This window comes from Vigna angularis, chromosome 10 (assembly GCF_016808095.1).
Source record: "Vigna angularis cultivar LongXiaoDou No.4 chromosome 10, ASM1680809v1, whole genome shotgun sequence".
Classification (NCBI taxonomy): Eukaryota; Viridiplantae; Streptophyta; class Magnoliopsida; order Fabales; family Fabaceae; genus Vigna; species Vigna angularis.
The window spans coordinates 30,744,932-30,758,828 of NC_068979.1; the positions used below are offsets into that span (position 1 = coordinate 30,744,932).

A 13,897-nucleotide genomic window follows, 5' to 3' on the forward strand; every position below is an offset into this window, starting at 1 on the left:
ATTCTCCACCTCCCGAACTCGTAGATGCGCCTCGAGTCGCCGCCAGCGATCGTCAATGTCGGCGTCCTGCGGTGCTTTTAGAAGAAATTGATACACAACTACTCTTCGTGGTGCTCGTTCCTCGGCCTGAAGTCAAATGTGTTGCTCTCAAGCCATCGCCACTCGACCAATCTCCGCTGCGAGTTGGTGTACGTTGCGCTGTACCTTCTGGTTTGGGGAGAGGCCAGTAACCTTCGTTTCACTCCCGAGTGCATATGTTATAGTTACCATTTCATGGCGAAGGAAGTTAATCATGTTATTGATGAACACATTGATCCAGATATTGCTCGTCCTTTTATGCCTACGGTTTCTATTGAATTAGGGTTCTTGAAGTCTGTAATTATGCCAATTTATAATACTATTAAAGTTGAAGTTGATAGTAGCAGAAATGGAAAGGCTCACCACTATGCATGGAGAAATTATGATGACATTAATGAGTATTTTTGGAGTAGGAGGTGTTTGAAGAGTTTGGGGTGGCCTTTGAATTTTGAGAGTAACTTCTTCAAGACTACTCCGAAGGGGAAGCGTGTAGGCAAGACTGGTTTTGTGGAGCGGAGGTCGTTTTGGAATGTTTACAAGCATTTTGATAGGCTTTGGGTGATGCTGATTTTGTTCTTTCAAGCTGCGATTATTGTCTCTTGGGAGGGTACGAATTATCCCTGGCAGGCCTTGAAGAGAAGGGATGTGCAAGTGAAGATGTTGACTGTGTTTATCACTTGGAGTGCTATGAGGTTGCTTCAATCTGTGCTTGATGCCGGGACACAGTATAGATTTCTTTTTAATCAAGTTTTTGCAATTTAAAAAAATACACTATAAAAATAATAATTAAATAAAAGTATTTTCTTAAAGTAGAATAAAAGTAGAAGAGAGAGAAAAACCTAACAAAACCTGTAAAAACCGGCATTGTAAGAAAAGTAGAAGAAAAGTAGAAGAGAAAGAAAAAACTTTAACGTCGTTTGTATATATTTAACGAAAGGGACTTCATTGAGGCAAATTTTATAAAGTAGGGACGCAATTGACATCTTTTTTTAAAGGATGGACTAAGTTGACATACGTGAGCGAAACTGGGGACAAAATAAGCTATTAAACCTTAAATATAATAGTTAAAATATTTTATATTTTAATTTTTTTAATTAGATAAAATGTAAAGACCTAAAAATTGACATTTTAGAAATGGTAGTAATTTAAAATTAATGAGACGCAACTATTTTAATATTAAAAAATTTTAATATAACTAATTTTGTTATGAACGAGTTTCATTATCTTAAAATACATTATCTCTTTATAAACCACTTTTCTATAGTTCTTTGACTTTTCTTTAGGAGTTCTCATTCTCAGTTTGTCTGATTGAAGAACTAAGATCATAGGAGTGATCCTTATGACAAACTTTTTAACTTGGACTAATCAGTGTTTTTGTTTGAGTAAGTTGAATTTCACGCCTTTTTCTTTAGTTTTTTCTTATCTTTGTTGCATGTGGGCCCCGCTCAACTTGTATGTGTCTTTTGAGTCATCAATTTGAGTATTTGTTGATTAATGGTTATAATAATGTACGTGATCGTCTTTTTATTATTCGTAAGAGCAGAGAGAGTTTCCTGTATTTATGGAATTATTTTAGGTTTTCTTAAGCGGTTTGGTCTTTTGTCAGGTAAAGAAAGCTAACTAATATTTTTTAATTTATTTCTATGTTTATAATTTGTGTTAAATGTTTGAAATGTTGTGAAATTTGGTGATTTGATGTGGTGAATTTCGATTATGAATTGTTGGTTGAATGTTACTGGTTGTGGATGATTTATGATGGTTACAAATGATTATTTAATTGATTTAAATTGTATTGGAATGTTGTTGTGATATGATACAAGTACTTGGGTTGTTGGGTTTAGAATCTCTTGGATTGGTTTGAGTAAGTTATGAAGGAGTTTATTAATTTTAAAGGGTCTGGTCTTGTTGGTCTGAATTGATGAGATTGAGAAAATATTATGTGGTTCTGCTATTGGGTATATGAATGAGTAAAAGGTCACGATCTTGAAAAAAAAGGTTTAGTAATAGGAGTTTTGACAGGTGAAATTCTAAGGGAGTTCTTTAGTCAGTCAGTTTGGAGTTAGGAATTTAAGTTTGTGCCATTTAAGACTTAGTTAGCTTATTATCTTGTTGAAATTTGTTTTGTAAGAATGTTAAGTTAGTAGTTGTGGTTGTGGTGAGTGTGAATTTGATCTAAGGGACTGAGTTATTGACTATTTGAGCAAATTGATATACAAACCAAGGTTTAAACATGTTTTCCAAACAATTACAAGTATTAGGATACCAATTTAGTCATTTGGAAATGACTTGATACACATATATCAAGAATCAAAGTTGTTGTTTTTCTGGTACGGTGTTGAAGGGCTTGGAGTGGCGTTGAGAGGGCCACTGGACTACAAAATGTTGAGCGTTGCAAAAATAATGAGCTCTTTGTGTTATGAACGCTGGGGTACTCTGAGTTGCTGAGCATTGTGCTGTTTGTTTGGGGGACGCTGAGTGGTAAGAAGTAGTGTTGAGCGTCACTTCTCTGCTGCAGGTCTGGGCTTTTGTTTCTCTTATTTCGCTGGGCGGGTGACTTGCTCGCTAGGCTTGAGTCTAGTATAGGGAAGTTTTGGGTTTTTCTTTAAGTTTTATGTATGTTTGTTTAGAATGTTTTATATAGATTAATCATATTGGTGTGGATATTGTATATGTTAATGGTTGATGAATATGGTGATGTGTATGATGATATTTGAAGTATGATATAAAAGTAATAATGAATTCTGGTTGTTGGTATGGTATCAATGTTTGGCTTAATTCCTTGGATCTCATGGTAAGACTCTATGGTGGTGTTTAGTAGTGTCTTGTATTGAAGTAAAGACTCATTCTTGGAAGTTATCTTGAAACTCCATTAATCATCCTATCTCAAGTAAAGAATGAGGGCTATGTGATAAGGAGTAGTAGAAGGTCCTAGTCTATGGTTTGATTCTTTGGCCATAAGTGGTAAATAGACTAACCTTGTGTGGTAACTTGGGGAAGCCGACTATTCCACCACTACAAGTGTATAACTTGTCATAGTTTGACTTTAATATACACATCTAAATGGTCAGGTCTAAATGTTATGAATTTGGTTAAGTTTTGTTTTGGATTGAGAATGAAATTATTATGTATGGTTGAATTAAATTGTGATTGTTTCTTTATAAAAGTTAGCTTACCCATCTATTTTTTCTATATGTTCACTTGTAGTTTTTTTTTGCAATAACTACCTGATTGATGTGAACAAATGATGATATTTCAATGGAGCACGTACTAGGTGGCGTTATAAATAATAAGATTAGTTCTTATGTATATTTGATGTTTTGAAAAAATAATTTGAAAAAGTTATTTTATTTATAAGTATTTTTGGTTTTCAAAAACTCGTTATATATAAAAATTGGTTTTGTGGTTAGGTTTGAATAATTGAAATGTTTTTGTTTATTAAATATGTGATTATTCTATTGTAATGTTAAAATTATTAAAATATTTGAAGAATTTTCTTTTTTAAATTAAATTTTTAATTTAAAAATATGTATTTTAAAATTTAAATTTACTAAAAAAAAGTAGTAGTCAAATTTAAGTATTCAAATAATATTTAGATGTTTATAATATGTATGAAGAAAAATAATTAATTTTTGTATTTGTTTAAATGAATTTTAAATGTTTTTACTTTAATTATTTAAAATACCTTTTTAAATTTTTTAAATTTTAATTTATTCATTCAAATAACTCCTTTTATCTCGAAAAAAGAAAAATTAAATTTACTAAATAAATAAATTACTTTCATGAAAATGATTATCATAGGATTTGATTATTTTTAGAATAATTTAATCAGTGCAGCGGGAAATTCAGAAGAACCCTTGCGTGAAATCCAAATTCAGAGTGAAATTCGGAAGAAGCCTTGGTGAATTCAGAAGAAATCCCAATCTAATGACTCCTCGCGTCGACGATTTCGGCAATCTCTCATCCACCGATGATGACGACGATGACGACGGCTTCAAGGACGATATGGCCGCGCTCTCCCGAGCCTGCAGGATTGTTGTCCCAGGCGCCAAAGATAATTCTGCCGCCGAAGACGGAGTTTCGTCGGAGGACCCGCCCATTGACGCCAGCACCGCCACTGTTTCGGTTGCCACCGACTCGGACTCAGACGGCCAGGACGACCTTGAATGTCTCAAGAGAGTGCAGAGCCTCTACCAGCCTCTGTCCGTTCTTCCGCCGCTTGCGCCGTTGGCCTTGTCTGACGATGACGACGACTTGGATGACCTCGAGACGGTGCGCGCCATCATGAGAAGGTTTGGCGACTACAACGAAGGTATTTGAGCTTCCTATGTGCGTTCTCGCTGTTGAATTTTGATTCCGAATACGGTAGTAGTTTTTGTGGGATTCCAGTATGCGAGAGATCCCAAATTCAATCCATCCATGTTTCCCTCTGTTGCAATGCAAACTTTATAATAACTAATTCATCATACAAAATCTCTCATCATTGAATTCGGTTTTGTTACATAGTTTAGATGACTTAGGATGAAAGTTTCTAAGATTATGGGCCTAACTTAACTCATTGTTCAAAACCCTTGTGTTTAGCGTTATAAGCACTTATCAGGCACTATTTCTAGTTTCTAGTCAATGCCGGACCTCAGTTTTCCCTAATAAGGACATACTACTTCTAGTCAATTGGGACTTGGTGTTTTACCTTATAATGTTTGTATATTCTCTTAATTGTCTTGTTACCAGTTCTACTTTAGCTTTTGTAACAAACTTGGCATGGTAACAATATCAGGTTTGCGTGAAGATGGAAAGAAAGTGTTGGTTGAGGAGGATCAGACCTCCAGCATGGGCTGTGAGGGTGACGTTGCTAATGGCTCAACACATAACGAATCAGATGGTGGTAAATTATATCCTATTTCTCAAGATCCTAAAGAGGCTGCCACAGAGGAGTTGATTGAAAACATTGAAATGCAGCTTAGTGAATTTGTTGAGAGTTCTGAACCCGATGACGGGGAGTCATCTAGATTACCACAGAAAAGATTGAGCTTTCCTCCTGTTGTTCAGTGCTTTATTGATGCCATTAAGAAAAATAGGGATTTGCAGAGATTTCTTAGAGGTAAGTTAATTGAGCTTGAGGCTAAAATTGAGGAAAACAAAAAGATAAGGAATAGAATCAAAATTCTTAAGGACTTCCAGGCTTCGTGCAATAGAAGAACAGGGAATGTGTTATCACTGAAAAAAGATCCACGTGTTCAATTAATATCTGCAAAAAAGTCTTCTGTTCCAAAGAAATATAAGGTTAGTTGTGTGATGCTTTTACAGTTTACTGAAGTCTGAATTATTATTTATACTATTTCATTATGAAATAATGGTACCAGTCATTTATAAGTGGATACTGTTCAAGATTCTCTTTCACCTGAAACTTAATTTTTTAATTACGAGAACTATAGATGTTATCTGTTTCATACAGTTTAATGAGTTTGAATGGTAATATGAAGTAGGTATGGAGACAAAGGGTTCTCTCCTGTGAAAACCTAGATACTTGAAAACATGGGTAATATAAAAATGGAATGGAGAGGAAAGGTTCTTAAAAGTTCAAGATATGGTACAGCTTATAAATGCTAACATGAATTAAAAGAAAAAAAAAACTACATCATGGTTACCAATCTCAAGTAGTAGCATGTGGCAGTCATTTTTGAAGATACTATCGTGGGAAACAGGGATAACACAGACTAAATAATTTATAGTACACATATACTAAAGAAATACACAAATAAAGGAATTCATGGTAAAAAGAACATTGGTGGCCTTCAAAAAGTGAAAACTGGTGGTGAAATTTGTTGAAAAAAACATCGAAAATTAGAGAAAAAAATAGCAAAATTTGAACTGGAAAGTCCAATAGAAGAATGGAGTACAGGAAAAAAAAGATAATCCTGTAACATTTGAAGGAACATAGGTTAAAACAGAGGTAGTTCTTTTGTGGAATGGTTAAAAATCCTTGAGTTTCTGGAGAAAAAAATGCTTTAGAAAATTAGCGAGAAATCACAATTTTACTCCCAAAACCCTAAACAAAAGTTTCAGTGTAAAGCTTGGTTTCAAAAGCATGTAGGTAGTTTAGTCGTAATCTATTTAGTGGCTGGTATCATAGCATTTGTGAGCTTAGTATGTCAGAGTGTCAATTGTCACTGATTAATTTTAATATCGGCAATCCTTGATTTAACTCTTTCCTGGCAGAAGCAAAAAAGGGTACCTGCAATGTGTTATGGCCCAGAAGAAAATTCTCATGCCGTTAATTATAGAATGGTATTGGAAAGATTTCCACTTTCATTAGATCGGAAAAAATGGTCCAAGGTAGAAAGGGAAAATCTTTTGAAGGGAATTAAGCAACAGTTCCAAGAAATGGTGCTTCAACTCTCACTTTCAATTGATAGAACTAGGTAATATCAATTCTATTTTGTCCTATGTTACTGAATCACTAACTGCTGCTGGACCAATGTGACCCTTCCCCTGTTGTGTTTTGAATTTTCCCTTGATGCACCTCCTCCTTTACAGTTCAGAGGAATTGCTTCGGGAGGCAGATGACATGGATAATATAATTGCATCTGTTAAAGATCTTGAAGTCACACCAGAGAGGATTAGAAAATTTTTACCTAAAGTTAATTGGGATATGATAGCTTCCATGTATGTTGGTGGCCGTACTGGTGCTGAATGTGAATCAAGGTATATAATTTGTAATTCGTGAGCTTTTCATTTATGTTTTCGTGTGCATGAAAAGTTTGATCTTTTCTATGATAAAGTATTTTTTGTTTCTGATATTGGTGAACTGGTGCTGAATTTTAATCAAAGTATAATTTTACTAATTGGTGAAGTTTTCTTGTGTGTTTGTATGCATGAAAAGGTGGTTCTTGCTTATTATAAAGTGTTTTATTTTACTGTTATTGTGCTATACTCGTGCTTCATATTTGTTCTAGCCACCTACATTGGTACTGCTTTATTGATACATTGTGGATTGAACATTTTCAAATTATTTCTATGAACATATATAAGAGCTGCTAACATTGATCTTTAATGAAGTAGGTGAAAGAATAGATTAAGGTAGTATTATGATTTAGTAGAATCATGTTTTGGTGGGTTTGGGGACAACAAATTGACAAAGCGCAATCCCTTTAAATAGGGTCAGCTTGTGATGAAATTATGTAGCTTCCGTATACAACTTGTTTCTTCGGGTTGGGTATTAAAATGCTCTATCAATAATAATTTATCACTGGGGGGATGATCAACTTCTCTCTTAATTGCATTGTAGATTTGATTAGCTGCTTAATTATAACCTGTGCTGTATTCTTAGTCTTGTCCATACAGTTCTTTGACTACTGTTTCACGTTTATTGCCTTTCCATGAAGAATATTTTTCCACTACATTGCAGACACCTATGACTATCACCATCAGAGTCAGTTTGACATTTTTGGCTTTCAGTAGGAGTTCAAGATCAACACATCATGTAGGTGGGGTTGTACATGGAATGATGTTAACATGGTTGTTCTTAATATGTCTGTGATGGTTGTCACTATCACAGATGTCTGTTATGTAGACCATAGAATAATTTCTATATGTATGAATGGTTGGATTCCATACTTTTGATTCACTGTATTTTAATGGTTTGCAACCACAGGTGGTTGAATTATGAAGATCCTTTGATCAACCAAGGTGCGTGGACTAAGGAAGAGGACAGGTCCCTTTTACTTATTGTACAAGATACAGGTATCAGGAATTGGTTCGAAATTGCTGCATCATTGGGCACAAGCAGGACTCCATTTCAATGCTTGTCGCGATTCCAAAGGAGCTTAAATCCTTCCATGCTAAATAGTGAATGGACTGAGGAAGAAGATGCTCAACTCTATTCTGCTGTGACGTATTTTGGTGATGGCAATTGGCAGTATGTGGCTTCTGTTTTAGAACGGCGGACAGGAACCCAATGCTCAAATAGGTTGGTTAGCTATTTAAATTTTGTTCTATATTTGTAATTTAATTTGTGTATGGTTGCAAGACCATTATCGAAATCAAATAATCTTTGACGGTAGGCTTTCACCCTACTTAAGAAAATAAGGTACATTTTATGTGTAGTTCACAGTTTGCTTTGGAATCATCTTTTAAGCTGTTATCATGTGGCCTTGATGATCTGTGGTGATTGTCAAATTCAATTATTTTATTTCAGTTCAGTATAGTTCGAACCATTATAGCTAATTTGTTTATGTAGTATTGTTGAAAAGTGGAAGGTTGAGAAAGGAAGTATTTATTCTTCTGTAGGGTGAGGTAAGATTGGGCATTTGTTTAGTGACATAAAACAATAATACCCTACCCTGTTGTTTTAGTCAGTACTAGGTAATTTACAACAACCCTATTTCAACTGGGAGAGAATACCCAGTTACATCTTTAGGATTGTGATATTTTATGTATGTCTGGAGGTTGAATTATATAGAAATGCAAATGATGGCATCCTCATATATTTAACCTTTGAAGAAGTGCGTTACTTTCGTACCTTGTTTCTCACAATGCATCATAGGTCCCCATCTAAATTTGCTAAGTGATTTGCTTTGATATCTTCATCACAGGAAAACAAGAATATATCTATTCAGAATAGTTCGAGACTCTGTTTATTTATTTCCTTTGTTTCTCTTACCGGTTGCTTTATGCTAAAAACAAAAAGAAACATAATATTGAAAATGAAATGACACTGTTTCAAGAAAATATGGTCATTGATATTAAAAGGTTAAATATGTGCAATTGTGTCTGGTCAATAAATTAACATCAAGTTAAGTTTATTGGAGAACTAGAGTTTATTGGTGGCTGCATTTTGTATGTGATGCAGATGGAAAAAATCCCTTTGTCCTGAAAAGAAAGGGAGCTTTACACAAGAGGAGGATATGCGCTTAACAGTAGCAGTCATGCTTTTTGGACGGAAATGGAATCAAATAGCTAAATATGTTCCTGGCCGGATCCAATCTCAGTGTAGGGACAGGTAATATGCATTTTGTTTAACAATTTTGGGGACGTAGTTTTTTATGGTCTTAGTTTGTTGAAGTTCTTGAACTTTCTTATGACAGATACCTCAATAGTCTGGATCCTTCTTTGAAATGGGGTGGATGGACTGAGGAGGAGGATTTAAGACTAGAAGCTGCAATTGCCAAGCATGGATATTGTTGGTCTAAGATTGCTGAAGAAGTGCCTCCCCGTACTGATTCACAGTGCCGAAAGTATGAGTTGAAATTAAGTTCAATGATTAAAATCTAAAAATCTCAATTTCTATAGTCTTACACCTATTCTTTTCATTGAACAGGAGATGGAAGGTGTTATGTCCTGAACAAGTTCCTTTGCTTCAAGAAGCAAGAAAGAAGCAAAGGTCTATCATTAGTTGTAACTTCGTTGATCGAGAATCTGAACGGCCAACCATTACACTTGATGACTTTATGCCTTTAATTGCGTTAGCTCCAAAATCCGATATTGGTGCTTCAAAACTTCCCAAGAAGCGCAAGTCAAGGTACTCCCCTCTATCCTTTCATTTTCCCCTTGTTTCTTTACATTTTACACCTGTGATGCCACCATTCTTGGGATTACTATTTCAGTATAATATGCTGGTCGTATAATTTGAAATTTAATATTGATTCTGGTATACCTTTGTTTTCTAATTCTTGATCATTGCATGCAGCAATGTTTCCAAGAAAACAAGCTCTAAGAAACGTGCAAAAAGAACTCGACGTTGTGCTAAAGAAGTACAAGATACAGAAGTATACAACGATGATGAGTTCTACGCAGAATCTGCATGCATCAATCTTCCCAAGAAGAACACGAGATCCAAAAGGCACGCAAAAAGAAGTAAAATTTGTCCCCAGGAATTAGTGGATATATCTTGTAGTGACAAGGTCGAGACTTGCATTGAGGGTTCAGAAAACCAATCTACCTGTATTGCGAATTCGGAAAATCAAGATTGGGACAGCATGACCCTTTCGTCTTTTATACGCAACAAATCAAATGAGATATTATCTAGATTTACCAAAAAATTGAGTCAGACTTCCTTCTCCTCTAGGATTACAGATGTTCCTGAGCAGGTTGAAAGTCAAAATCCATCTCATGACCAAAGCGGCTCGTCTGAGTCATGTGATACTGTTGGAACTATAAATTTGTTTGTGCCGCCGAATATTGTTTCTGATGGACGAGTTAGAAACCGAGAGGATACAAATGCTTTGACTGGTGATGATAACGACGACCATATGACCCTTGCATCCTTTCTAGGAAACAAACCAAAGAAAAAGTGTCAACCTAAAGGACATCACGTATGCTCTTCCAAATTGAAAACAGGATCTGCATTACTAAATGAAGAACATTGTGCAAGCAAGCCAACCATCATATCTGATGACAGTGGGTCAATGTCATATCATGTTGAAGCGATGGAGACTGTTTTACATGCTTGTGTTGATAAACCAATGGATACCATTGTGGAAGAAAAGGATGATGAGCTTTTTACTTCCCACGTGCAAAACCGGCCAAGGAGGGAACGAAAACGTCCCAGTAGATTTTTGTAGGCAGGTAAACTTTATTGTTTCCAATACTAGATATGAATAGAAGACATTTGACAAAATGTTGTACGAAATGATATTAGGTAGTGGCTAATCTATATACAAAAGTTGGAGTAAATGAAAGCCCACTTTATCATGATCATAAGTAGTGAGTTTAGTTTTTGCTTAGTTTTGGGCCTATATACAGATTTTCCGCCTGGAGCATTTTTGTAAATTGATCTCTTCCCATTTTGTATTTTGGTTCTATTCTCTCTAGCATCAACTGTAAAACGGTCGATTCTTTTATTGATTTTGATCCGTTGTAAAAGTCAATGGTATGGAAAACACAGTGAATTGGATTAAGCAATCTGCTGTCTAGTTTGTTTAAAAACCGATACTGGTATGAACTTTTACTTTTCCAATTTTCAAATTTGTGTAGCTAATTTTGTATTTCTTTTTTAAGGTTTATTTGTAAATACTGGTAATAAGGTTTTTATATTACAAATCAAATGAAAGGTTTTACTTCCTTGAAATTGAAAGTCAAATATTATAAAAGAAAAAATAAATAAAAATATTTAAAATGAGTAAAATAATTAAATATCAGATATAAAGATGGTTTTGTTTATTATAATTAATGCGGTGAAAACGGATTAGAACTTAAGGTATAATAAGTAATTAGTTTCATGAATAAATGTTTCAAATAACTTTTGATTATAATCTGAAATTGAGTTTATGATTCTTTTCGAATTTTAATTATTTTGAAAGTCTATAATAACAAGCATATAAAGAAAAAAAGTTGTTATTTAATAAAGTAAAACCTTAAATAAACAAGTCCTAAATTTTATGAACATTAAAAGTTTTTGTCAGCTAAACGAAATTGGATGACCCAGCAATGATAATTGGGCTCACCAATTTGCTTTCTGCACCTATCAGTTCAAGCCCAACGTACCCACCTACTATGAAGGAATAAAAATTACAGTCCCAACCAAAACCAACCACTGTTGCATTTGAGTCGAAAGCTGAGAGTGATTCTCAAATTAGGGTTCCAAGAAATCAAGAAGAAGAAGAAGATGTCGTATCTGTTGCCTCACTTGCACTCCGGCTGGGCCGTCGATCAAGCAATCCTCGCCGAAGAAGAGCGTCTCGTCATTATCCGATTCGGTCACGATTGGGACGAAACTTGCATGCAGGTAATTCTCAATTTCAATTTCAATTTCATGTCTTGACTTTGAGTTTCGTGCTGTAAATAATGAATTCCATGTTTTGAATTGTGAATTTCAAACTGATTAAACTGCATATTGTGAACTGTGCTGGTTTCGATTTGAATTGCAATTATTTGTGATGAAATTGGGAGAATAGATGGATGAGGTGTTGGCGTCGGTGGCGGAGACGATAAAGAACTTCGCGGTGATATACCTGGTGGACATAACGGAGGTGCCGGATTTCAACACCATGTACGAGCTCTACGATCCTTCAACGGTCATGTTCTTCTTCAGGAACAAGCACATCATGATCGATCTCGGCACTGGCAACAACAACAAGATCAATTGGGCTCTCAAGGACAAGCAGGAGTTCATCGACATCGTCGAGACCGTTTACCGCGGCGCGAGGAAGGGTCGCGGTCTTGTCATTGCTCCCAAAGATTACTCCACCAAATACCGCTACTGATTCATGGGGATCTGTAAAGTAAACAAACGAATTATTCTGCCATGTTACTTATGTGTGGTGGTTGTGTGATTGATCGTTCTGATATGCACTCTAAACCCTTTGAAAAAATATGTCTAATTTAAAATTTAAAGTAAAAATATATTTGTCTGCTTTAAATCTGTTTTTATAATTATGTAAATCACCCACTACCACTATCTTTCATTTACACTTTTTTTCTATAACAATGTCATGTACATTATAGTATTTTTTTCTTGTGGCTGCTATGTAGTTATAAATAGATCGTTGCAGAAAAGCGAAATACACAGAATATAGTTACCAATTTGCATTTATCTTATAAAAATTATTTTGTTCCTAAAATATTGGAGCATTGGTGTTCATGGGTATGGAAATCTGTCTCCGCACAAGATTGTTTCAGCAAAAAAGAACATTATGTTGTTTTAAAACGCATTATAAAGACAGTTCATTGCGCTCTTCATCCTAGGCTACGATAAACTCTTTCCTTCCATTATATTTATTATTATGTTGGTAATTATAAACATTGTTTGTGTTTTAATTCTAATGAAATATATCACTGTTCAGAGTTACTAGTCTCTACTTTTCTATTATTAAACTTTTATCTAACAAACCCAATTCATTTGTCTAGCTTGGCTAACATGTCATTTGATTGAACTTCCACCTTAATGATGTGAGATTACTCTTGTCATTTTCTGAATAGTGTTGTTTCAATAATTATTTGGTTTTGAGTGAGTGTTTGTTTTCACATTGAATTATCTTGAATAACGTTTTTAGGTGCTTAGTTTTCTGTAGAGGAATTGATTCTGAATTTATATTGGATATAGTTTTTGCATTCTATAGTTTAATCAGGGTTGTTGATATGTTGAATTCAACTTTTGGGCTTATAATAGGTACACGAGGAAGTGTGCAGAAAGTCTGCAATTATAGCAACTAGAAGTCAAGTGGTATTTGGTTTACATCCCTGGATTTTGAAAACCAATTGAAACACAATCCAATTATAAGCAAAACTACAGGCTTGGATCTGGAAAAATGGGAACTTTAGCTTGCAAACTGTAACAATAAACTTTTCATCGAGTAATAATTGACTTTTTCCCCAAACACAATATACTTTTATATGTCACTGTTAAGGGTAGATGACACCAGAAGTTGATAAATGTCTGTCCAATGTCACTCACAGTGTTTAGTTATGTACTCGCCTCTGCCCCTACTTCAAAAATAGTGAAGGACCTGTAATGAAATTAATCTCCCAATCGCATTTGTCAATATTGGGACCCTGTGAATGCAATTTCTATAGCAGCTTTATCTTTAGTCTTGAGGGTCTGTGAATTGTATGCAACAGCAATTGCAGTTTTGTCCTAGGTTTTCCACAATATCAATTATTTCTATGGGCTTTTTGTCAAGAATGAAATCTTAGTAGAATTATCCTTGGGAACTAACAAGGATGAATTCAGATGGTATTCCCAAATCATATCAATTGATAGTACACAATTTGATCTGGAATAAAATACTATTTTATTTCTCTTGTTGTCTTTTTATCACATTCTATTCATTTCGGCATATTTGTGAACACCTTGTTAAACTTTAAACTCTGGGAAATCGTATCT

At 34.8% G+C, this 13,897-nt stretch overlaps 2 protein-coding genes across 4 annotated transcripts; both read left to right on the top strand.

The window, feature by feature from the left end:
- Positions 1 to 3,903: 3,903 nt before the first annotated feature.
- On the top strand, positions 3,904 to 11,677 carry LOC108336080 (uncharacterized). Of its 2 annotated transcripts, XM_052869046.1 has the most exons (10): positions 3,904 to 4,387; positions 4,853 to 5,358; positions 6,295 to 6,497; positions 6,613 to 6,780; positions 7,730 to 8,044; positions 8,927 to 9,076; positions 9,162 to 9,311; positions 9,395 to 9,595; positions 9,764 to 10,641; positions 11,544 to 11,677. In XM_052869046.1, the coding sequence occupies exons 1-9, from the start codon at positions 4,003 to 4,005 to the stop codon at positions 10,635 to 10,637; spliced, it is 2,952 nt and encodes a 983-aa protein (XP_052725006.1). In that variant the 5' UTR covers positions 3,904 to 4,002; the 3' UTR covers positions 10,638 to 10,641; positions 11,544 to 11,677. The 2 variants fall into 2 exon arrangements, with proteins under 2 accessions (XP_052725006.1, XP_017427887.1); XM_017572398.2 differs by lacking the exon at positions 11,544 to 11,677 and having other exon boundaries at positions 9,764 to 10,920.
- On the top strand, positions 11,593 to 13,812 carry LOC108335093 (thioredoxin-like protein YLS8). 2 transcript variants are annotated; one of them, XM_052869047.1, is made up of 3 exons: positions 11,593 to 11,800; positions 11,970 to 12,296; positions 13,184 to 13,812. In XM_052869047.1, exons 1-2 carry the CDS (start codon positions 11,681 to 11,683, stop codon positions 12,276 to 12,278), a joined length of 429 nt encoding a protein of 142 aa, XP_052725007.1. In that variant the 5' UTR covers positions 11,593 to 11,680; the 3' UTR covers positions 12,279 to 12,296; positions 13,184 to 13,812. The 2 variants fall into 2 exon arrangements, with proteins under 2 accessions (XP_052725007.1, XP_017426519.2); XM_017571030.2 differs by lacking the exon at positions 13,184 to 13,812 and having other exon boundaries at positions 11,970 to 12,434.
- The last annotated feature ends 85 nt before the right edge of the window (positions 13,813 to 13,897 follow it).